The 27,339-nt window shown below is 34.8% G+C and overlaps 1 protein-coding gene across 3 annotated transcripts in view; it reads right to left on the reverse strand.

The window, feature by feature from the left end:
• The window catches only part of Pdm3 (POU-domain protein pdm3), an 81,500-nt gene that overhangs the window by 3,421 nt on the left and 50,740 nt on the right, over positions 1-27,339 (reverse strand). For 2 of the 3 annotated variants that reach the window (XM_074257774.1, XM_074257773.1), the window contains exons 3-11: positions 5,430-5,601; positions 5,189-5,353; positions 4,920-5,111; positions 3,836-3,997; positions 3,352-3,614; positions 3,005-3,224; positions 2,142-2,322; positions 1,569-1,625; positions 269-352 (exon numbers count right to left, since the gene is read on the reverse strand). In XM_074257774.1, the coding sequence (XP_074113875.1) occupies positions 269-352; positions 1,569-1,625; positions 2,142-2,322; positions 3,005-3,224; positions 3,352-3,614; positions 3,836-3,997; positions 4,920-5,111; positions 5,189-5,353; positions 5,430-5,601 (1,496 nt within the window). The remainder of the gene's footprint in view (positions 1-268; positions 353-1,568; positions 1,626-2,141; positions 2,323-3,004; positions 3,225-3,351; positions 3,615-3,835; positions 3,998-4,919; positions 5,112-5,188; positions 5,354-5,429; positions 5,602-27,339) is intronic. The other variant, XM_074257775.1, reaches the window with a different exon arrangement.

Below are 27,339 nucleotides of genomic sequence, written 5' to 3' on the forward strand. Positions count from 1 at the left end.
AAAATATCAAAATAGCTTTGACTTAAAAAAAATTTTTTTTTAACAATTGATAATTACCAGGAAGAAAATATTTAACCTCTAATTAACATTCCGTTCATTAGAATACGCAATTAATCAGGTAAATTCAATTAGCGGATTACCAATTAGCAAGCACGTGGTCAGTAACGCGGCGTCTGAATAAAGCGTGGCGTAATAAGCGGTTCTAATCTCGAGGTTAGATAAAAACTAAATAGAAAAATATTTATTGGATAAATTAGATAAAACTCACCTCTCTTCTGCTTCTTTCATCCACCTCGCGAGCACCGGCTTAATTTTCTGCGCGCTCTTCGGCGTAATGTCCAATTTCTCGAACCTAGAGCCCAAAAAATCGTTCCTTATCTTTGAAGTTAATATATTTTACAACTGACATTTTTGTCAATTAAAAAATTGTAAAGAAAAAAAGGCAAAATTAATAAAGGAGCACTAAAACTAGTGTGAAGAGTCATGCATATAATTAATGTGTAATTTAATAAAATTTACAATAAAACAGGACATTGACAATGCGTGCATGCGTGTAGGTTTGGTGATGCCGCGTATGATGTTGCCAACGGGTTGATATATATCCCTCTTTACGAATTGGATTAGTTACAGTTGTAATTACAGTAACAACAATAGTTATCAATTAATAAAAATAGCAGTACTAGAGGCAGTTATATTATTAACATTAACATTGATGCTAATATTAATATTGATAATAATCACAACAACAACTATTGTTGAGAGTCATCTGGAATTACCGATGGACGTTAATTGATATAAATTTATAAATTTATCGCGTGTTGGCGACACCATGCCCAAGCTTGCCAATGCCCTGGCTCCAAGATATAATAATATTAAATACATAGTTAATTATTATACTTATATATTTATATATGCATATTAGGGTGGCCAAGCTACTTATTATTTATTTTTTTATTTTTATCCCGCGAAAGAGTTTTAATTATTTTTTTTTTTAAGTTTATAAAAAGTAAAATAATATTAAATTATTTTTCATGTGAATTTTTTTTTTTTTAAAATCCTTTTTTTTTTTTTTTTTTTTTTATAAAATTGACAAAAAAATTTCTTTATTAATTATTAAATTTATTAAAAATAAAATCTTTCTTAAAATTAAGTTTCAAAAATTTTTTCGAACGGCTTACGTTAAAAAAAAAAAAGAATTAATTCCGAACAATCCCTTCTCAAGCCACCCTAATACACACATATCCATCGCTGGTATATATATATATATATATATAAAATGATACATATAAACAATGTATAAGAAGACAAAACAGTAATGAAACATAAAAATACAGAGGAAGTAGAGCCTAAGTTGTTTGAGTGCTCCTTAAAAAATCTCGAAAGCGTATCCTACAGCTAAACCCACTCTCCGTAAAATCATGCAGAATAATCGGCAACCAATGATCAGTAACAAAAAAAAAAAATAAGTGGGTGTAGCTGCTAAGATTTAAAATTTAAAATTTGTAAGATTTGTACTATATATAGTTAGGTTAAATAAAGTATGTAGCATGAATAAGGGGTGAACGTACATAGCTTGCTGCTGAGAGGCAATCTGCGAGGCAGCGTACATCTGGGTAGCCAGGGCACTGGGGAACAATCACCAATGCTTAAGTTAGTCGAAACGATAATAATCTAAGTTGTTTGTTGTTGGTGCTCATATATATTGTCAGAGCAACACAAGGTTTGATTCCAACTGTTCTTGATAATAAACTCTATTTACTTTGTCATCCAATTATTATTTATAACAATAACAATAATAATAATAATAATAATAATTACATAAAGTCTTACTGAGTTTACCAATTGAAATGAAACCTTGGGCTTTAACAGCAGCCATACACTATATATTTCTGTCTTTATATATTTATACAGATGTAGGCGAATAATAATAAATAATCCTGACTCTATTCCACTATCGGTTAAAAACCGACTCGATAAATAATGGACAGAAGTATAAATATCTGCTAATATTTAAATGCCATTTCCAGTGGCCTGGCAGAAACTATTTAAATCTCTCAAATAAATTAAAATAATAATAAATTGATAATTTAAGAGTAAAAATATGTGGAATTATTATATTAAGGGAGGCGAACAACGCTCACCTGCATATTGCGCTCTGGCTGTACGCGGGTCCTTCGGTTATGCTCAGCGCTTGTCCAACTTGAGTTTGCGTCAATCCCAGAGACAATCGTCGAAGTTTAAATGCCTTTGCAAACTCCTTAATCTCGTCTAAATTGATTCCATCCACAACGTTATTCGTAGCTTCATTGATTGTCGGTTGATCTAGTTAATCAAATTTTCGGTTATAAAAGTTAAGAAATAAATTTATATTTTTTCTTATGGCTAGGTTGTGGAGAAATAAAAATCTAAATTTATTTTATTCTAATAAAGATTGTGATATACGGGATTTCTGTCGTAAATCTATCAACTTTAACAGAATGAACACACCGTTTTGAATATATATATATATATATATATATATATATATATATATATATATATATATATATATATATATATATATAAATAACAGAGTTTTAGTACCCATGTGACTTATTATATTGCAAATGCTGTGCGTTTCTGGAGAGCTATAAACTACGCCTTGAGTTACGAGGTTTGTCTTTAGAATGTTTCTAAACCTGATTATGGTGATTCTGATTTATCAACATTGACAGGTTGTTTTTTAATGATCATAATGATAATAATAAATATAAATTTTAGTATTTTAGAGAGGGCAAAATTTTTCCTTAAAAACAAAATTTTTGAAAAAAATTTTTGAAAAGTAATAATAATTACATTTTATTATTTAGGTCATAAAATTCCCTTTAAAATGAGTACTCACACGCCTATATTAATTTAAAAATATAAATCCGCGAAAAACCGCGAATTAAAAAAAAACATTGAAATTAATGATTTTATTGAAAAATTGACTTAAAATTTGGTCAAAATAAATTAAAAGACTCACTTGGAGAATCACTGAGCAAATCATCATCATCTTCCTTGGGACTAAGCCTACTTCCAGGTGATAATTTCATCCCAGGATTACCTGGTCCATGGGTGGTAGTAATAGTGATTTCCCCATTAGTAGCAGCCAGTCTATTAAGCGCGGATGCTGTCGAAACCGCTGGATTATTCAAGGGTGACGACTGCTCCAGCCTCTCCCGATGATGTTTATCAGAGGGTTGCTGCTCAGGATATCAAAGATTCACGGTTAGCGTGACTTACTGGCTAGCATGATATTCAAGAATGGAGAACGGAGAATTGGTAAGGAAATGGAGTGGGATTTAAACGGCTGTAGAATTGTTGGTATACCTGGTAGTGGTTGAGGTGCGAGGTATGCCGATGGGTGTGCTGGTGTTGCGGCGACGTAGCAAGCAGAGGTTGTTGCGATGCTTGAGCAGCTTGGGCTGCCTGAGCAGCTTGAGCTTGGGCTTGAGCCGCTTGTGCTGCTTGAAGAAGCTGTTGCGGTTGCATGGCATTGAGTAACTGTTGACTTGCTGAATTATTGCCCAGCAAGTGCGGCAGTGACGCCGGATTCAGACCCAATCCCGATGCCAGGCTTTGACTCGTTGGTACTGTTTTAAATTCAGAATATCAGTTTTGTTATTTTGTTTTATTTTATTGGTTGTAATCATTACTGAGATCATTTACATTTTCCATGTAAATTTACATTTTTCCTCATAAATAAACATTTTTTCCCCATGTTTAGTTTACATCTTCCCATTTAAAATTTACATTTTTTTTCTTTTTTTCTTTGCAATAATTATAATTAATAAAATAAAAAATATAACTCTACCGTTACTCGCTGGGGTGTTCATGAGGTTCTGTGGTTGTGCTATTGATTGAAGATTTGCAAGGGTAGTAGAGACAACTTGGCCATTGCTAAGAGCCAAATTAACCATCTGATTATTCGTCACGTGGTTAACAGGGATGGTCAATATCGTCTGCGTGACGAGCCCTGTAAAAAAGATGATAAACTTGGTCGTTAGAAGATCTATCAAACCAAAAATTGACAATCAGCGGGGGTGTATCGTTGACTCCTCATCCGGATCGCTCTCAAAGTTACTCAAGTCTCATAGAGGGATTATTAAGCAACCTATAGGGCAGGTTACTTGGACAGCTAGTTTATATATAGTTTCGAAACTATTATCGCCATCTTTAAAGGGTGTCTAAACCAGGGAGGAATAGTACATGCTGGTGCACTAAGTCTCACCAGCTATATTATTATATATAATATACCCAAGATATAATAGAAACTAGTGAGAGCTACCGGACTTGAACTGCCGCAAGAGAAAGACTGAGCTGGCTAATCATACTTAGAATAGTTTCGAGATTACCTCCTAGTCCCTAATCAGATTATCTTATACATAAGCTTAATATGATTACTGATCTTCACTGCCTATGTGGATATACTTAATAGCTTGGCTAAGCGAATCTGACAGCTTCCGAGGATATCTATTGGTTGGATTTTAGTTTGGAATTGTTTATTCAAAATTGTTTAATTTTCAAGTATTTTTCAATGCTTCTCAACCATTTTTGAATCACCGAAATTGTTCTAAAATACTCAAAAAATTTTATTTTAGCTTTCAATCTAACCCGATCTAAGATCTTGCAAAAACTCTCTTTCAAATTGTGGCATTGAAGTTGGTTATCCAATTACGATTGGACAGCTCGCCGTCGCGTCCCGTTATTTCTCATAGCGCTCGATTCAATTGTCTTGTAAACAAGTTTTGGAAGCTAATGGACAAATGGACCCAGTAACTTTGAGGAAGAATCGAGTTATGTCTCGATTAGAGGAGTCCAAATTGATGTGATACAATGTAACATAATTATTTGGGTTAAGGCGATCTGAAAATAAGGATGAAGGATGTCGTGCTTGCCTTGGGAGGTCGGAATGAATAGCTGAGCGCCCTGGATCCCCTGGACCAGTTGACCTGAGGTTAAAATAAATTGAGGCATTGACACTGGCTGATGCTGCGACAGTAATTGGGGTAGCGTGGCCATCGGTGCTGAGCTTGAGGGCAAGAGGTGTGGCGATGACGTCGTGCTTGATGGAGTGGGCGCTGTTCCTCCTTTAAGAATTTACAATAAAAATTTATTTTTCTTAAACATCCATAAAAAATTATTAGAAATTTTTTAGTTTACTTACCCGATGCGCTGACTGTTAGATTCAGCGGCGTGTTGATCATTTGATTGTTTGATAGTCCACTGGACATTCCAGCCTGGAGTCCTGCTGCCAGAGATGTCACTTGCGGGAGGTTTTGTTGCAAGTTTGCTAGGTTTTGTAAGTTTTGAAGCGTCACCATACCTGCCACTATTTAAAAAATTAATTTTTATCTAATAGTTAGTCCTTATTTATCTACTTGTTATAAGAGAATTTATAAACTTACTAGTTCCATTTAAATGCGAGTCCGATCTCGGAAACTTGGAATGGGTCATATTCTCAGGAGAGGTGCTACGTCGCCTCTTCCGAGAGTTTTTGAGCCCCTCCATGAGCATGTGGTGCTCATGAAGGACTCCGGAGGCTGGTTCGGGACTTCCAGTGCTGCTGCGATCGCTCTCCTACAACAAAATAATTAATAAAAAATAAATAATCAATTAATTATGTCGAATTATCATTAAACGCGACATTGGAAACAGATATCAGATTAATCTTGTTATCCTATTAATAATAATAATTGATAAGAACAAAGAATTTGATCGGGTGGGGAGCGGATGATCCTAATTAGGACAAATCGATCGAGGAAATTGGGGTTAGCTCCAAGAGCTTTGCGAGTGACCCACTTTCGCCGATTAATTTCACACATTTCTCAATATTACTCTAAGTAATATAAATTAACGATTTATCTTGGCGTGGATTAGATTATTTTATATTTTTTATTTTTTAACAAATTTTTTGTGCAAATAAATCAATCGGTGATAGACGTGTGACGTTAAACTGAATTATGAGTCGGGTAAAAAAAGGATTTTCTTGTTTTTGTAAATATTTTCGTTTTAATCATTTAGATAGCGTGGAACTGCCTATGCACGGGAGGATGCGTTCTTATCGAGGTTCGCGACCCGTCCGGGCTTTGTCCGATGTGACGCTCGATCGGATGAAACAAAAACTTGTGAAAAATAAATGATAATAATAATAGTCGCGATAGTAATAATAAAAAAACGATAAAGCCCGGTCAATAGCTAACGAATGAAAATCGGCTATAGAACTAAACGGACAACAGAAAAGAGGAGCAGTTGAATTTTTTCCGCGTAAATTCGTAAACGATGTCCGACGATATGGGTATAGTGTGCACTGTGTATACTGCATATTAAATGGCCAGGCAAAGGGGGATTAGCTCAAACGTACCAGCTATTTTTTTTTTTTTCTTTTTTAAACTGTTTTATTATTATCCATATTAAAATAATGTGGTGGTGTATAAATGAGCAAATAAAATAATTATCTGATCGGATGAAATAAATTTTACGATTCGCTGGAATTCATCAGCATAGCTTTGGTCTTTGAATGCCTTTTTTTTTGCTATTTATTCGTGAAAAAATAATTTATTTAATTGTAATTTACTTGCAAGGATAAATCCTGGGAGTAATATTATTTAGAACGATTATTTTAACTTTTGTCTAAAAATTCTATTCAGTTTAAAAACCCATACAAAGAATAAGGATCGGTCGATCATTGGACGATGATAGGCATCCGATCCTTGATGATCGGCCGAGAATCGGATTTTTCATTGGGCCAAGGCTGGCTGGGTATCGGATGTTAACATCGTCCCAAGACTGGCAACTAAGCATAGGCCGAGCATAGTAACCGAGCATCGGCTGATCATCGGCTGAGCATATTCAAACGGAAAAATAATTTTTAAATCAGGCTGAAGTATCGCGAAATTATTGATTTTTTTCAGTCGTATTGTTATGTAGATTTTTAATTTCGTCCCCAGGTTGCACCGAAGCGGCGAGCTTTTCGATGTTCCTTGAAAAAAAAAAAGGGTGCGTGTACTTATGTACACGTGTAAGAAGTTATACTTCTTTGGCATAATAATTTTAATAGTTTTTTAATACTTTTAACATTTAAAAAAAAATAGTTTTTGATTGTATGCAAATAATTAATTACAATAAAATAATCCAAGACTGGAAAAGGAGTTATTATAGTCAATAAAGTTCAGTTTACATTTGAAAAATTAAATAAATAAATATTTATTATTATTCTCTTACATTAAGTGTAACATAAATTCTATTATTATTCGAATGTTGTTTTTAAATTATGTTTATTATTATTAATTATTAATTATTTTATTATATTATTCACTCAATTTAATAATAAATATTAGAAATTAATATTTAAATTTGATGTTCAATTTTAATTTTTTATCACAAATTTTTCACTTAATGTTTTATTAAATTTATTTCTTTTTTTTTTTTTTAAATATTAAATAATTAATAATAAATATTTAACGTTAATAATTTAATAATATTTAGTATGAATTATATTAAATAATAATTTTGTCATTTATATTACTAAATAATACAGATAGAGTTAATCTAAATTGTATTGGAGCACTTAGGAAGGTTGATGAGCACAGTTTTTTCACAAATATTTTCTAATATTAATTAGTATTGATTTAAATATTTAATTCAAATCACTTCTGATTATAACACGTGTTTTAAATGTAGAAACTCAAAGCATGTGGATAAATAATATAAATATAAATACACAGTGAACACAAGCGGCGTGCGTGCCAACATGCGCCACTAATAAAGGTTCTATTTCTGTTTTGTTGGTAGCATTTTTTCCTCAACTTAATGAGCGATTTAGTGGGCAACTTCATTTCTGTTAATTTTGTGTCACGGTGTGCGCGCGCATCGTAAAATTTCACTCTCATCAATTTTTCATAACGCGCCTAAAGAAGTATAACTTCAAAAATTTTAAGATTAAAATGCGATGGGAATCGAACCTGGTCCGTCTGCGTGGAAGTCTCGAACATTACCAACTGCGCTGCATGCCGTAGTTAACAGAAAGAATTTAGTTTAGTTATTTAAATGATCAACAAGTATTTTATTCCAATGCATACCAATAATTCGCTTTATAGGTACTTTATTTTCTCAATTTTTATGAGTAATTAATGAATAACTAATTGAAAAATTTTCTCTAATAAAAAGGGTAAATTTATCACCTAACTTATTTGTTTGAAAATGTTTGTTATCTCCCATATATATTCAATAATGCTAGTAAATAAAATTTAAGAAACAGCTGATGTGATATTTAGAGGAGATGCATAGCAGAAAATTTATCATATCGGCCAAGCAACGTCTGATGATCGTATGTCGTTAGTAAGAGTATCAATCGGTGGCCAATGGTGTCCCAGCCATAGGGCGATGATAGAGTACCGATGCTCGGCCTAGCATAAGTAGCCTAGTCTTGGCCGATCATCGGTTTTTTCCGAGCATCGGTGACTTCGTATGGGAATATCACATTAGTCAATTATTTATATTATAAATATATATATTTATACTAAGAAAATAATTTAAACAGAAATTTAATAGTTACAAAAAATCTAACAACAAAGTAAATATATCATTTTAACTCTTTAGTTGATGTACTACCTTAAAAAAAAAAAAAAAAAAAAAAAAAAAAAAAAGAATTTAAGCTTTTGCTTACAAGAGTAGTCGAAAGTCTGATGGTGTTGCGGGAAGTCGCCGGTGGCCCGGGTGAAACATTAATATCGCGAAATGAAGCTCATTTGCATATAAATAAGGTGGGGAATACTGGTGCGGTGGTGGACGAGTTTTAAACGAAAGGGGATGTAAGAGCAATGGCGCTCTGTCGAGGACAACCGGGGAGCGAGATCTAGATGAACCACACATACACACACACACACTTGTATAAAGCAAAGTGTGTGCATGAGGATGGAATGGAACCCTTCTTTGGGTTCTTCTGGCTCTTCCTTTTCTTCACCCCCGTTCCCCATTAACCGTGCAGACGCTCCGACTAATTACACTTACAGACAAAGCTCCGGAGTTGTACACAGGACAGGCCAGGGTTATTCGCACTTGCTCCTACCGATAACACTGGTTTGCAATGACCACGCGATAATTGCCAAGTGAACCACCCCAACAGTGTGTACATAATACTAGTAGTGCTCTCACCTCTGGATATTATTTTTACAGAGAAATTTATTATTAGGTTTCATTTGTAATTAACCTACCCCGAGGTTAAATTTTTTTTTTTTTAATGCTCAACACAGTTAATACACAACAATATAACCTTCCAGACATTTATTGATCATCAGTTTTATTATTTAGAGTATTTATATATATTTTATAATTATAATCGCCCGGCGCTGAACAATTACTCAAGTATAACTTGCAGATAGTATATTATTCATTGAATAATAGCTAATAATAATGATTTTATCGTTGAAAAAATAAATAAAAAATTCGTAGTACTTAATATTATTGTAGTTTATAAATTATGGCTGATTAAAATAACGAGATGTTTGAAATATAATAATGAGAGAAAGAAAGATTTAAAAGTTAAATTCAACTTGAAAGTTCATTATTCGTAATTCTCTTTATTTCTTCCAACTGATTCGTATTCTTAATAGGGCGACAGTCATTAATTTCAATATCCATTTTATGTAAATGCAACATTAAAATAAACTCCTCAGCTGGTAGTCGTACAGATTAAAAGCGCGAGTGAAATAATAATCAAATTAAAATATTACTTTTACCAAGAAACAAAGAACAAATGCTTTTAATAATCATTATTATGATAATCTTTGTTCTTTTTTTCAATCAATAAAATTTTTAGCCAAATAATTATTTTACTAAAAACGTAATCAATTGAAATAATTACAGTAGTCCGTAATGGTAATAATTTAAATAAATTAAATATAACTTCTAAAATTACCAAAAATAAAGAGCTTTAATTACAAAGCTCTCCGCTTATTTAACTGGTTAAAAAATAAAAATTAACTATTGGAAGTTGATCTCATTACGCATTTACAAAAACTCTGACCGCGAAAAATATTTACAAGCTGATATTAAAAACATTCCAACTGTTTGGTTAAAATATTATCAAGTTGCAGGTGATAAAACGTGTAAATTATCGATTGAACGTGGACTGGTATAAGGCCATTAAGTCTGAGATACAATGCCGGTATCGTTTATTAAACGTAAACGGATATTAATGTATTTTTTCGCACACAGTTATACACAGTGATGTAGGCGGTGGGTGATATGGAAAAAGTATTAAAAAAAGCTAATAAATAAATAAATAAACGAGGGAACACACATCCAGGCGAAGAGAATACACGGTTTTAAGCCAAATCCAATTACTTTTATTCGAACGAAATGAGTCCAGCTAAGTCATTAATACTAATCAATGGACAGACTCGGGACACCATAGGAATTACCCATAACTCAAACAGTTAAATTACTTTATTGCTAAAAAAAACGGCTGACGGAGTAAGAGAGAGAGAGAGAGAGAGAGAGAGAGAATGGGAGAGGATTAAAAATAAACACCAGAAAGGCAAAGTTGCGTTTTTCTGGATGAGGATCACTACGAGTATGAGTTTGGTACCTACCGGCCCTCCCCGGCGTTGTTAAAGGCCAACACCGATAAGTAATGTTTATTGTTACATTTCCAGCATTCGGTCTCACCTACCCTCGACACATTCATCCCGGCGTTTTTTCCAGCTGAAATTTTTTTAATGCCTTTTCCCGCTATTCCGATTCCGGACTTTTTCGCATTAGTGAGATCAACTGGATATTTTTTTACCGCCGTGATCAACCTTTTAAGCTTCGTTTTTACTTATCAGGTCTACTCTCTATTGTTACTGTTTTTTTTTTCCGCTCAAAATACTGTCAGGTAAATACAATTTAAAAATTTCTAACTAAAAAATTGAGACTTTTTTCTTTAAGGCTAAGTAATTATTATAAAATTTAGACAAAAATATAAGTATGCAAAGTTTTAATTTAATCCGCGGTTTTTGTGAAAAAAATTTAATTTGACCCAGAAATCAGGAAAAAATCCTCAAGCAAATAGAACCCTTAGGAGTGAGTGAGTCAGCAGTGTGACAGGCAACTCGTGAGTTAAGTATCAGTAAGCGGATAATTCACGGTTGATATGAAATGAAGAGAGCCGACGTACATAAATATTGTCTCATAGAGAGCACAGGCAGCACCTCGGGCCTCCGCCTCCACCCCACCAGTCAGTGGAGGTTGTTATACAGTTAACATTGTACAATCTACCCTTTCTATCGGTTCTAATTTATGTTGAGTAAGGTAACAGGCGAAAAGCTCCCTTTCCCTGGCGAAGGTATAACCACAGCCACAGCAAACAGGAACTCCTTGAGCGTACGCGCCGATTCCTCCCTAAAACCACCCACCTCCCTGAGCCGTGTTGCTTGAGCTCCTGGTGGCTGGTGGCGGGCCACCGGTATACGAACGCTCGGTAATGTTTCAAGTGGCTTGTCTGTTGTTAATTTACCCCTGTAGGTTGATGGGGGTCTGTCTACTCGCTGCTACGCTCTCCTCGTTGCGATAAATCGGTCATTATCTGTAGTAGGCCGCACAGCATTATACAGAGTAGTGAGTACACTCTATTGTACTTTGTACTCGTACCTTCTCCTTCTCTTCTAGCATCACCCCGTGTGGGTGCTGTTATATCTGGAGCGGGTTCTTTGAGCACCCAATACCGCCTACATGCCAAGACTCACTCTATACATATGTATGGATGGTTAACAGCACACCCTACACCCTCCTCCATTTAGAATATTCGATCTATTCTTAACAGCCGTTGTCTGTTAATTAGCTGGACTTGTCAGTTTGCACGCAAGAATCTTCCTTTGTATGTTACGGAGCTCGTTTTTTATCATTATTATCACCTATTTGACCAACTTGGACTTGTTTCTAGGGTCAGATTTTAACATTGTTGTCGTTTATAAAAAAAAAAAAAGAAAAAAATTTATCAAATTATATAATTTATTTATCAAATTATAAAAAAATAAATTATTAAAAATTTTTGAAAAAAAATTACTAAAATTTTTTTCAACTACGATATCTTAAAAAAAATATTGCCCGTATAAACCATCTAACTCCTTTCTTGGATCAAAAAGCGAATTAATAAAATAAAAGAAACCTCGAGAACAATATTAATGAAAGTATACATACGGCGAATGTTACCATTGAGGATAATATTTAATTTAACGCATGAATGTAATGTCTTTTCCCGGTCTGTAATGAAGCGCATTCATTCGCTCTAAAGCTTTATAATTACATTGCAAATATATAAAACAACATTATATTCGGTAAATAATAACTGGTTCATTTCTAGTTAAGATGACCTCGCCCCTAATTTATTAACCTCATTAATATTTAAACAAAAAAGCAAAAAAAAAAAAAAAAACAAGCTGAAGACGGAATTCAAATCGGAGTTGATTAAAAATAAAGAACAAAATATCTTGGCACCTTTGCCTTTAATTTAATGAATTTAAAAATAATAAAACTCGAAGAAATAAATTAAACCCCATGAATTAGTTATGACACAGTAGAACGGAATAAGAACCGAATAGAAAGCGAAAGAAAAAAGAAAACAAGAGTAAAAAAATTTATATTAAGTGAGAATATAAAATAAAAGCAAAAGGGTAAGCGATCATCTTGCAGGATTGCCCGGTAGTTAATGCCACAGGCTCCAAAACTTAATGTGTGTATTGTTAGTAGCTCGGACATGATTTGAAACAGGACTGTAGTACCATTTCCCCTACCAGAGGGCGTTCCAGCCATGGATACAGTTCTGGAGGGAATGGTCTAACCGAACTTAATTGAATCCCAGTCCGAATGTATAATATGTAGACTGCTTGCATAATATCGCAGAATAGAAGGACAGTGGTTGTCAGGACTCCGGGGTTCGACACTTTGCTCGGGCGACACCCGGCCCTCCTACTAAAGCGAGTCACTCCACTGAGAATTTGAGAACCGTCCGCGGAATTAGATATACAATAATGTAAGCAGAGCTCCGTTGTGGTGTAAGGGTTGTGCAGTAAGGTCATGTATATTCATACATCGGGCAGGCCTTCTCTTCCTTCGTCATCCCGTCATCCCCCACGCTTTAACATCACCGGCACCCTATTCTTCTTTATTCACCCCCTCAACCCCCATCCCTTTCCACTCTCTATCAAGCTTTGGAGCTCAACCAGCCCCTAAACAACCGACTGGAAAGCACGAATAGATTTAAGCTGTAACTCTATTCATTTTCATTCCAAGAAACTCATTAAACTTACTTTATTAATTCATTTTAATGATTTTCATCTGTAAATTAATTTTATAAGACCTTATATGGTTCTTGTATAATTTTTTATCGGTTCTTATGTAGTTTAATATAATTAATGACCGTATCTGACTTTATATGAATTGATCTATATTATTAAGAGAATAAAAAAAATTTTTTTAAGAAATGACCTTGTATCTTGTAAAATATTGATATTTTTAAAGATATAAGCTTACATCGACATTACAATCATCGAGACCTTTCATTTGAGTACCCACATCAATTTTTTATATATTTATATATATTACATATATATGAAAAATATATCAATTATGCATGTGGGTACTCAAATGAAAGCTCTTGATGAGTTTAACATCGGGATGAACTCATATCTTTAAAAATGTCAATATTTGAAAAAGTACAGTGCAATTTAACAAAATTCATCATTAAAAAAATTTTTTACTTATCATCAATCATGATCTACCTCTCTAAAATTAATTAAAATAACAATAATCACTCCCAATCTAATAGTTTAAACATCCAGCAGAATAAATAAAATCCCTAAAAATTTTCTCCTAAAACGTTCGAAAAGAAAAACAAGTAGTCGTTAATAAGATTAAGTAGAATTAGCGTAATCCTCGGTGATCCGAAGCTCGTGTAAAATAATAATCGGGCAATAATAAATCGAGTGAATGGACGATTTGTTTTGTAGTCTGAGTGCTCTCGGGTTTTATTCGCACCGAAGATTTGAGCTCAACTCAACCCGTCTTACAAACACACATCCAGCGTGCGAGAGACACCACAGAGTGGCTTCATGAATAATAATATCGTCCCGTCCAATCGTTCTATCCAATACCTCGGCCTTCAGATATCCGATTCGACTTGTCGCATCGGAACAAAAATAAAATAGAATGATAAACACGCTTATTTACGAATCATTCATTCGATATTATAATGTCCTTACTTACTTTTATTTATCTCAAGCATTTTTTTTTTTTTTTTTTTTTATTTGTCAACCCTTTTTCCACTGGCTGGTACGCTCGCCAACTCTTATACTGACTACTCTTATATTAGCGGGCTTTCGCAGCTCTCTGGTATCATACCGGTGTTGTGATAATAATGAACGCGTTAATTAAACCATCTGATTTATACGCCTTTCATATTGTAATTGCCCGTAGAACTTGAGTCTCGGCGGCGCGGATCTTCTACTCCCTTTATATATATATATATATATATATATATATATATATATATATATATATATATATATATATATATATAGAACCCAATCGAGCTAAAACATTGCAACCGCAGCTCGAACAAACACTTAAACATTATTAAGATATTTAAATATATAATTACCATCAAAAAGTTTAATTATAATTAAAGCCGATTTTAAATCTCTTACACTGATAGAAGGATTTAATACGGAGTAATTTAATTTTTAGTTATTTATTTGGGGAAAAAAATTTTTTTTACAGTTTAATTACAATAAACTGTTTTTATTTAAAACTAATTAAAAATAATTTTCTATTTTTTATTCCAAGTAAAAATTCAAAGTAAAGATCAAACAGAAAAAAAGTAAAGTAATATTAAAATAAATAGCAAATAATTTATGGAGGCGATTAAATGGAATCTATAATATTAATTATTTTTTAATCTTGCTTTATCAAACGGTTCTTATGTGTATTTGGGTATGCACGTGACGTTACTCGAGTGAGTATACGGAGGCGGGTGTGAGCGTACTCGGCAACAGTAATGACATAAAATTGCCCACTTGCTGGTGCAGTAGCTTATACACTACGCTTTGCACTTAATTCAATCCAATTGTGATACAGTTCAATAATTCGATTAATTAAAAATATACCCCAGTCAGGCACTTGGTGACTGCGAATAAGAGAAGGAATCCGCCTGGATATATAAAGAAGAAATAGTCAAATGTCACCAAGAATTATCGGGACCGAAGCTTTAAATTTGTCTCTGACCGCATCGGCGTTTATTAAACTTTTTATTTTAAAAATAAATTTTTTTTTTAAATGTTTTTTATAAAATATTTAAATACCAGCAATTATAATTATCTCTTTAAATTTAAATTTAGGAATAGTTTGATATCAATAATATTATTTGTTTATTAAAAATTAATTTTTATTAAAAGTTTTGCGGATTAATATTTATGATCTACACATGCACATGTCAAAGCTGAAAATGATAGCATAACACCGAAAACGGTCTCCATAATTAATAGGATAAATTCCCAGAAGCCCAAATAATTCTTAGATTACACCGTGGAGTTTTCCCGAGGGCCCACAGAAGCTATTTCGATAATTTTATCTCTGTGACCGAACTTAGCATACATGATATAATTTGACGGGCATACAAACTGCCCACAGCAATAAGGTTAATTGAAATACGTCAAGTAACTGCAAAGCAAAGCATTGGGGAATGGATCGGAACTCGCAGTTGCAGCAAGAGTATAATTGAAATAACAGCAACACCACCAGTGCCACTGCCAGAGTAATAATCATAATTATAATAGATATAATGATATATATCTTAGCTCTTTATCATCCTGTAAAACATATTAACAAGTGATGCCAACCAGGTGGTGAAGGTAATTAGCGCTTACTACCACGTGATGTGTTTCTAGCGAGGCTGATGGGGTTCTGTTTGGATTGGAGTAGGGTCGACTGAAAACCGAGAATCCGGAATAGACTAAAACAAGTTAACCAGAGCTGTATACCCGCAGCCAGAGGATCTCTCTGGTCTCGGGCGACTGAAACGGATAGTGTGAATTAGAGAAATAATGGCCGAGGGTGCTACAGCGAAAAAAAAGCTCTTTAGAGATCTTCTCTCTAAAGATTTTGTTGGGACATTCTTTTATTAGATGCGCCAAGGTCTTAGCTGGATTTTTGGGCACAAAATATTAATTTGATATTTTTTAAGCTTGCTGTTTCTCTTTAAAATTTAAAATAAAATAAATTTCTTGATAAATAATTTTTTAAAAAGCAAACTAAAAAATTATTTTATTCAGACCTTTTTTTTTTTTTAATCCGCATTATTACTAAATTAATAAAAAATTTATTATTCAACTTGTAAATTATCAAAAATAGATAGATTTAATCCCCTAAAATAAATAATAACATCTTATTCTTATGATATATCTTATCAGAAATTAATTTTATTATAATAACTAAGATTTCTATTTAAGCGGAATCATAATTGAAACCGATTTAAATAAATGAAACCGATGCATCGATAATAACCAAAATATTATTACTAATTTAATTTGAAAAGTAATGTCTTTTATAATTCCGCAACTTTAAATAACAAAAGCTCTAATTATTATTATTATTATTAACAGCCTCAAGTGAATATTTATCGAGGTGAAAAGTAATAACCTAAAAACAATAATTGTAAATTAAAAAAAAAAGTAAGTAAAGTAATAATTAACAAAGCTAGTTATTTTCTTTTATAAATATTGAATAGAGAGGTTAGTTTGAATTTAAATTCTTAAAATACAAGATGTGAATTAATTATAAATCCGGCGATCAATAATTATTGAATTCCCGGGGCTGGTGTTTAAGACTTGGTAACATAATTCGCAAGCAATAGTTGTTTCTGGACTTAGTTACCAGCGTTAATTAATTATAATTAAGTTACTGTTGACGTAGTCATAGTTGTAGATCACGGGAAACTTCCAACAGGAAACCTAAACGGTTTTAATTTCTCAGCATTACAGATATTATGCAGATTTTGGCCTCGTCACTTCTTAACTATTTTCCCGATCCACATTTACGAGCTTCTACCACAGCACTTAAAGCAGAAGCTCTAGCCTGTCTTGAGCTTTGAATTATTTACTTATTTACAGCCCGTAAACACCCGGGAACTTTTTATTCCCGACCTGTCATTCCAAAAAATTTCCTGACCGAGCTAGGGCTGTTAAAAAGTTTCTCTGGATGTTAAAAATGCAAGCTTCATTACTCTCAACCAGAGTTTACGTTAAAACAGACAGTTAACTGTTCACTGCGTAATGGTTGTAATTATAAATGTGAGGGTGAGGACGGATTGTCAGAAACAAGACGGGCGTCTGGAGAAATCGTTAGTCCGCGAACTAAAATTATCGGAGCAGAGTACGCCCACTTTATAATCGAGGTTGTTGGTGGTATCGCCGAGCTAGTTGAAGGGGATGCTGGTGCTAGAGCATAAGAGGTACTATCTCTTCCCAACGCTGCGTAAGAAGCTGTTAATCTTGAGTAATAAACTGTATTTTCATTATAATACCGCATGAATATGCAACGGCGATAATGGCCTTAATATCCCGTTGTGCATCTTCCTGTGCTTTCCACACCAGAGCTGATCCTTCTCTACTTGAATTTGATACGACCTCACTGGATTTTATGCCACTGTACATATATAAGCACCTTGTATTGAGATCACCAAAAGTTACCAAAATTTACCCAGTTGACCCATTCGAAATCTAGATTCAAAAACGTTTGTCATTAAATTGATCAGTTTTTTTCTCCATCCTGAATTTCAGAGATTTAAGCCGGAGGGTAGAGCGGATTAGACGCGAATTAAATGGAAATAGGTCTTTTGTAAATAACTGTTGGGAGAGAATACACAGCAGGGCTTAAAGTTGTTAATATCATGGCCTAGGGTTGTGTAGATGTGCGGACGAGTGTTCGATCCATTAATTGATGCAATAGGTAGCACTAGGTAGATAGGTAGATAGGTACCGGTGGGTGGATAGGGTGTGGACCGTTTCGTGGCCTTAATGCGACTTAATGTAGGCAGTGGCCGAAGGAATAATAGTGGCCCGGCCTACCCAACATTCATTTATCTTAGTTTATTGCCAACTGCGGGGCAAACAAACACCGCTGGAATACGCAACGACGCGCCATTAACCTCTCGGTCGCGTTGCCAACCTGAGCTTAAACCGTTTGTCCGTCTCTCTTTACTCCACGGCGTAAAGTATGCCATAGGAGAGGAGGGAAAGAGATGGATCGCTTTGAATGAACGTCCTAGCTCTAGTTAACGATAAAGAGATATCGTACCAGGGATTTTATGCTGTCGTTTCCGCGAGCCGTTCGATTATCATTGGTCTTTACTGGATCATCCGGTGCATAGTCAAAATTTGTTGCCAGTTTTGAGGACAATTTGTCAGACTTTAACATCGATAACTCTTGCAGTTTTTAAGAGGGCTTGATCAAACTGAAGGGACTTTTTTTTTTGACTCATTAAAAAAAATATTTTTTCGTATAAACCTTCAGCACTGATTTGATAAAACATTCTAAAATTATAATAATTAAATATTTATTTACCAAATATTTAACCTTGGTTGATAATAATAATTTTAACGTTCGATATTTTCTTATGCATATGCATAAAAGACTAGCCCAGTGTATCCGAATTGATGAAATTTCCAACATTAATTGTATCACAATGGTAATTGAATCTGCGGAACGTTGTCTATTTGAACAATAGTTGGTTATATTATGCAGATTTCCTCCGTGGCGTCGGTCTTCTCACGTTTCTCCATTTCTCCTTCCGCTGGTGCGTCTTCGTCCCAGCCACAGTCATCCTCCTCTTCTTCATTTTCTTCTTCTTCTTCATCTTTGAGTCCATTTCTATCTCAAAACCCAGACTAGCTACACCCTGAACTCTGTCGAGAAAGGGAAGGGTTCTGCCATAGTTGACTTGCTGTTTAAACACAGACGATATCAGAACTAACCGAACAAATGCACGAAGCTGTCGAGGTTGCCCACATAACCTCTTCTCGACACACACACACACACACACACACACACACACACACACACACACACACACACACACACACACACACACACACACACACACACACACACACACACACACACACACACACACACACACACACACACACACACACACACACACACACACACACACACACACACACACACACACACACACACACACACACACACACACACACACACACACACAGTCATCCGTGTTATCATTATTACCCTGTACTGCTGCCTTATAAATCCACATTGTGCACGAATAAAGTTACCAAAGTTCGTGTAAACTGGACTTAAACTCTGTTGGAAACCGCATTGGTTAATGTTTCGACAGCTTCAGAATCCAGTTTTTCATAAAAGTTCCTTGTAATTTATAATATCCTCGAGTTTGATGAATCTCAATCTGGTGGGGCGTCTCTGTAATATCACTTTCACAGATTCGCTCACCACTAATCGGAGTCTGCTTCTCTGTGAGACTTGTCGTCTTCTGGGGAGAATTCAGCGGTGATTCAATGTGATACACTGCAAGAGGGGTTGCTCACAGAATATTAGGGACATGTTAGGGTTGTAGTACCTCCAACAGAGACAACAAGAAGACCGCAGGTACCGTGTCACTGGACATCCTTTGTCACCTAGGAAATTGCTTTTGTAAAACAATTTATCCCTCTTTTTTCCTCTGTTTGCATTTACTGGACATCGGATTGATGAAAAATAGCTTGGTTGGTTCCAAAAATCAATAAAACTTCCAGCAAACTCTTGAATTCATCCGCGTAAAAATAATAACCCTCAATACTTCTATTCATGATCTCGAGTTAATTAATAAGCATCAGCCGGCGAGTAGTTTCCGTAGTAAATATATCTCCAGTAGGCAAATCCCTTGAGTTATCTCTTGGAAAAGTTCAAGCCAGTGAATAAGTCTACAATGTCTGGTGGGCGAGGAGGGATTGAGAGCTCAGAGAGTAGGACGTTGTGAGTTGTTCGAGTAGTTTGTATTATCTCAACCAAATAGCTGCTGATGTTGAAGCTGCTGATGATCCGTAGCTCTTGCAGGTCTAGGTCTTTATGAAGCGGAGGGGATCATCGTAGACTAATGCAGATTTCGGTCATTTTGTAGCCGTTTGACGTTCCACGGAGATATTACTTACCGTTGGTGGTGTGTTGAGCTCCACAGGCAAACCAAGTGTGTATATAAGAACGGTAAACAGGACAGTGGAGACAGGAGAGTTGAAATCCACTATCACCAGCAGCAGCTCCAGCAAAACCGGGGGTGGTTTCAAAGGATGGGTGAAAGGAGGCCTTGGACCTTGCTCAGTAGCGATGGTACTCGCACCGCTGAGTTGGTAGCCCTTCCAGGCTGGCTGCCACCACCTCATTTGAATTTCTAATTAGGAAACCTCCATGCAATTATTGGATTAATGTAAATTACGAGAGCTGGGCTCGGTCTCCGGCACCGCTACCACCGGCACCACTGCACAAGGGTGAAACTCGGTTATTCACTCTCTCTCTCCTGGTTTCTCTCTTAGTACCGACTAATCGTACCCACTCGCTTTACCTATCTCACCTCTTCGCCACACCGCTGGCACAAACCTTTCTCGTACTCCCTGTTCATCCTTCCCCCTACCAACTACCTCCCCCTTCCCGACAAGCTTCCTCACCACGCTTCTCGGCCCCTCCCAGCAGGGGCTGGGGATAATTAAAATCCGTTGATTAATATGTAAATTTAATAAGATTACTGTTCTAGGAATGCCTGCTGCTGGTGCTGCTCTCGGTAATGCTGCTGCTACTATTCCTGCTGGTGAACGCTCCAGACGAATTGGGTGGTTATTCCGATTGTGAGAATCATACGGTTTCAATTGCTATTGAAAATTATTTCTATTACGTTAAATTAACGTCTTGATTGTTTCATTTTTGCCGGAGGATTAACGCCGATGTCACTCGAGGCTTTTTAATATTTCGGATAAAAAAAGGATTGATTTTTTGGCTTCTGTTGTTATCATTTTCGTTGTTTTGGAAAATTTATTATGATAAGTATTTAAAGCAAAATTTTATTTATCTATATTTTACAAGTCTCAGCAGTCACAAAGTGATTGCAAGGTTTCTAGATGTAACTAAAAAAAATTTTAATAAAAATTTATTATTAAAAATCCAGCTGCTTTGGAATATATCATGATTATCGAGTAGTTCATGAAACATTTATTACACATATTTATTGGTAAATATTAAAGAAGAAATCGTACGGTCTGTGTGTACAATTTTATTTATTTTTTTTTGGTACAAACGATATTGGGGCAAAAAGTATTATTTTTTTGATAATCCTCGAGCGAGGCCGATCGTTTCCAGTAAACTCTTTTTCTAGCCCCATCGAACCGCAGAATAGTTACGCACACAAATAACCATTTTTATTTTTTTTTTTTTTTTTTACCGAAATCAGGCAATAAAAATAGTAATTTTAGTTATTCTCTTTTTCCGCAATCACAAATGTCACATTTTTATGCATTATATTTTATTTTGCCCCCTTAGACATTTATCTAATCTTGTATTGTCTATTTTTAATCTGTAAAATAAAAAAGTAAATTTAAATGGTGGTTATAAGTTAAAAAAAAAAAAAAGAAAAAGCGGTGTTACCCTCCAGCGCATAATACTTGACTACATGATAATACATAAAACTTTATTTTTGGTAAATTTAAACTTTTAAATTGTGAGGTACGATAATTATGCGGGGTAAAACAATGCCAGTACTTGTGGACTCGTGTGATATACGTCAGCGGGTTTTTGCAAGACAAAGGCGTTTCATATCGTGCCGACGCGTCCGCTACTTTTCTCTCTTACGCTTTCTTTTTATTTTATTTTATTTAACTTTTTACTCCTTTACTGCCAGCTAGCTTCTCTCCTTCCCACTCATTACACACTTGCCCGTCTTTATTACACACGACAATTTGTCTTCTCAGTTGTTTCCTCTTTCGCCACATCCTTCGACTTTCATTAATAACCTCCCTTTTATTTTAAACGCCTCATCATAATTAAATATTATTCCATTATTTATACTAAATTTACTTATCTCCCCCCCCCCACTCTCCACCCCTGCAATTTTTTATAAAAAAAAAATTTTATTTTTCGACCTAGAAATCATCAAACAAAAAAAGCATCAGCCACAAGTGACGGCAAAAAATGATGATCAATATATTTTGAACAGCCCCGGTTTCTTTTCATGCGTTAAATTTAATCCCTCATCGCTACCCTCATTCAATTGAAAATTTTTCCATTACAATATATATTTAATTCATTCATTCATTATGAAAATTAAAATAACGGGAATATTTTTTACACTTCAGAATTTTCATTTTGAGATAAAAAATTAATTATTGTATTTTTAAATAAAAATCAATTTAGTTGTTGAGTAATTGAAAAATTTCTAGTAAATAAGACCTCTAGAATAGTTAAAAAAACTTAGAATTCAAAATTTAACTCTGTAGAAGCGAGAAAATTTAACGACCGTGCGCCCCCTGTCGGTAAATTTCAGAACTAAATTTTATAAAAAATTAATATTGGGCCATATATGGTCTGATATGAGTGTATAAAGCTAGATGTAGGCATATGAGGTCTATTAAAAATAATTTCACGGTTATTTGACCGCATTATAAAAAACCTAGCCGATTATAATAACAGAAAATGGAGTAAGAGAATTGAAATAAACTGGAAACTGGTTGTAACCTCTTTGAGCATAAACTTTCCAGAAGAGTGGTTCGAATATTTAAATATAGCCACATTAGTTTGGGTATTCCATCAGCGGTATCGAGAAAATAGAGTGAAACAACCGGTACGCTCATCATGACGTTATGTTTAAACATATATATCTCTAGAGAGATTGGTTAAACTACCATCAAAGCTTGGACAAAAAGGTTCGCCTCGCTGACCCACGAAAAAGACTCGCCATCCGTGGAATCTTTTGTTTATAATTTTTTGATCATTATACCACTGGATCAGTAATCCAATAGATATGATAGGTAGCAACATAGGTAGCTATAGGTATAAATCCAGGTGCATTTACAAATTTGCAGATAGTCATTTGACGACGTTTATTTGCCCGTAAAACTCTCATCACACGACAGGTTTATTTAAACAAAATCCCTCACTTGAATGGACTTTGTCTAAATTTGCTGTCATCAGACATATTGTCGGTGTTGTGTCCCTTCAGCTCTTCATTTTTATCACAGCCGGGTTCAATACGGACTCGGTAGTTGCCAGTCGATAGAAGAACGAAATAAAATTTTTTTATAATCGACAGTGTCTGATGGTCTGGAATTAACCGCCTCGCTCCACCTCTAATAGGGTTCAAAAATATTACAGAGTTGGCATCCACTCGATCGTAGTTGTAGTTTGTTATAGTTCCAGCTCTGACGGTTCTCGGGGATCATACAGCAGAGGAACAATGCCAACAGAGAAGCACAGTCGGGAGTAGTGTAGGTGGAAAGTACGATTATCGTATGGACAGGACGCGAATGGCGGACATTACAGCCTCCATGTGGAGCACTACCAACTGAGGGGGACTCTATACAGAGACAGATACATAGGTGAGGGGCTAAAAGTAATGCGTTCAGGCGCAAGCGTTTTTTATCGTACACCCGCGACCGTTTTTAGCCACCCTTTTGGCTGGCACCCTCCTCTTTTTACATTGCACATCCATGCTTTATGTGAACTGCACTGTAAAATCTCATTACATTCGTATGTGTATTGGCACATCCACCACCACCACTGCTTCTATCAGTATCGCGGTCCAGTCTCAACATATCCGCTGGGTTATGCCAGAAACATTTTTCCCTTTTGTAGACTTTAATATCTTGTTTTCTGCTCCCCTCGATCCCAATATTCCGCTGTCATTTCAAGGACTCTAATTTACGGGAGACATTATCGGTGATGGTAATTGATTTAATTGAGTCGCTGATTTTGGATCGGACTTTTTGACATTGCCTCCGGCAATACAATAGTAAAAGAATTTTCTTCTATTTAATAAGATTTAAAAAAAATAATCTCATTAAATTATCATTTTTTATTTAAGACATTTATAACTGTAGTAAATAACATTAATGTATAAAAAATATTTTTTTTCCCAAAAAAAATTACTAAAAATTACTGAACATATTCTTACGGTGAAAAATGACCTCGCAGACAAATGACTGGACAATTAGCATAGAGTTCGACGACATGGAAAGGCTATTACGAAAAAGTTAATTGACAATTGATGCTGATTTTGAGCAAGTCGTTATTAATAACTCATAATCTCTAATTACTAATCACAGCTTTAATATGACCTCGAGGGGGTTGAGAGCTGGGAAAAGGGTGGATAGAACTGGGTAGAGAGGAGGAGAGACGGCCCGAGTGACACTCTTGGTAATTCGCCCGTCGTTTCCAACGAGGGATCCTCGTGCCTTGCTACCTAGCGCCCGTACTATCGATCATTTGGCAGGCCTCATAATTAGCAATTAACTATATCCATTAGTCTCTGATATAATTATCACACACTATACTCTATACCTCTATACCCTATACCCTTGGTGGAACTGCTACTGAAGCTCTCACGACTTGAGCGTCTGCTTTCCTGGCTGGAGACCCCTTCCATCAACGGCGAATTGATTTTCCTGGCATTAGCAGGTACATCCGGATAATTATCTGCTATTGATTATAACTTAAACACACGTTTTATCATAACATAAGCAAGCCGAGCGACCAACCCTGACACACACACACACACACACACACACATACACACACACACACACACACACACACACACACACACACACACACACCCGGTAAGGCCTTTGCTCCAATTAAAAACAACTGCTGCTCGCGAGTACTAAGTATCGCTTTGCCCGATAATTAGCAAACTTGGACGGACTCATTACAGCTTTGTTGTGATGCATGATTTCCGGTTAATTTAACGGCGATTATGCCCGGGTTACTACGGCCAACAGCCAACAGCCCGTCAGCGGGTGGATTCGTGATATGACACCTGCGGCTCGCTCGCAAATTCAGCTATTATGTACACCCATTATCACCATTCAGTTTTACGTAATTATTATCGCGGGCTGCTATAACCATTGATTATGCCCATTATCAACTGTCGGGTAAATATATGTAAGAAGCAGGGTAGGGCTGGGCGCCGGTAGTTGGAATTAGTGGTCTAGGATCGGCCTAGAACTATCTTCCGATTATATATACCCGTTCATTGCAGAATTAGAATTTATATGGCTCTAAGCACGCGATCATTCAGCGGTTCTCTATTAACATTTTTGTTATTACAAGGGTTAATTTCAACACTGGTTACTTTTCTTCTTTAGGTTTTTATAAAATTTCTTCCAAGTACTTTTTCGCTTATTTTCTCAATAATATTTTTGTGAAAAAAAATTTGGATAGCTCGAACTAGGATCGAACCCTGTACCTTCTGAAGGCATGTTGGTTGCTCTATCGCTTTAGCTACTATAATAAAAAATTAAAAAAATTTTTTCCATCCATCCGGGAAATGTCCATGATTTTTATTATTATAATTAAAAAGTATATCTATCCGAAGAACATCAAAGAGCAAATGGTATATATTAAGAGGGTCTCTTTATTAGATCGGGTGCTATAACCTTGACGATGCTGTGTAAAATTCAGCAAAGTGCTCTTCTTGGCCTCATCAATCTCTCTATCTTCCTCACCCTCTCGGTTTTCTCACGTCGCCTATTTTCCCTTTTAGCGCTCACTGATACAGTCTTTTAGCATCTAGGCCTCGAGCTGTGACACCCCCGCCGTTTAAAACCGACTCTTCTGTTTGTCTGGTGTTCCTCTAAACAGTAAATGCCTATTATAATACTGCAAAGGTGTGCTGTGCTAAATCATATCTCTGGAATGCCAAAAATCAAAGAGATGGAAATTAGCTCACTCAAAAGGCTGGTTATTAGTCAATGTTGAGACGTAAAGAGCTCTGCGAGTCACAACAGGGCTCTTGTTAATTTAATATTTAATCTTATGCTCAAAGTTTAATTTATTAAAAGTTAACTATAAAAATTGTTTATTTTTAATTAATAAATAGCGCGATTTAATGGCTGAAATTTATTACGCTAAAAAAATATTTTAATGTGTAATTAATGTCGGGTGTATTAAAAAAATTAATAACCGTTACAATTAATTTAAAAACTGTACTCCTTTGTGTTAATGCATGTTATTATTATTGATAATTATATGAAATTAAGGTCTTACAGCGACTTGATTATCTTAAGTAAACCGTCCTTGATGGTACGCTCGCGGCTGAGCTGGTGTATAAAATATGTATGTACATGTATGATACATAAGCGCTCGAACGTCATTGGAATATGTGAAATTACGCTCATTAACACCCAGGCATTCGTTAATAACTTGGCTACGTTTCTTAAGAAATTATATACATTTCAAGGTTTTCCCAGAAATCAACGGCTCCTTTTATTATTCATCGTCTCTTTATTGCTTTATTAATAATTATTACCATCGTATTATCATTATTGTGATTGTAATATCGCTCTTTAATTTTTCAAGTGTATTTATTATACCGTAATACCGAAAAAAGGTGATGTTAAGTGCCGAACAAAGCGAATTTGTAATGTATAACTGGCTCATTAAAATCCATTCACTAGAATCACCAGATTCACGGAGTTATTTTATGTTTCATCGTGATTATTATTTATTTTTCTTTAGTATTGTTTCATAAGTATGCGAAAATCCGCGAATTAAAAAATTTCTTAAAAAAAAATTTTTTTTTTAATTTTCATAAGTTTAATTTTTTTTCAACAAATTAAAATTTTTTTTACTTCGATTTTTATCAATAACAATAATAAAGTGACTACGTACTTAAACAATAACTAAAAATAAATTTCTCTAAAAAAAAAAACATGTGTTATTAATAAAAAAATAAATATCTAAAAGTAATGAAAACTTATCTCCGTACTTATAATAAAACATAGTTAGTATAGGTCTGGAAATAAATTAATTGAAAGCATTAATTCAATTCTGCGTGGTAATGAATCTAGTGTATGAAAGACAGAGAGTATAAACAGCAGGAAATGACAAACTATAACTCCATCATTTTAATAAAGCTATTACGTTATTTATCGGGGGTAAAATAAATTGACCTAAAAATATAACAAATAAATGTACCGAAGGTCGATGGATAAACATAAAAGAATATATATAAATATAAATATATGTTGATAAATTTATAAAGAATAGTCAATAGCTCAG

The sequence above is a fragment of the Cotesia typhae genome, unplaced genomic scaffold, assembly GCF_013202065.1.
Source record: "Cotesia typhae breed Kobodo isofemale line unplaced genomic scaffold, CoteBio_Ctyphae scaffold_45, whole genome shotgun sequence".
NCBI lineage: Eukaryota > Metazoa > Arthropoda > Insecta > Hymenoptera > Braconidae > Cotesia > Cotesia typhae.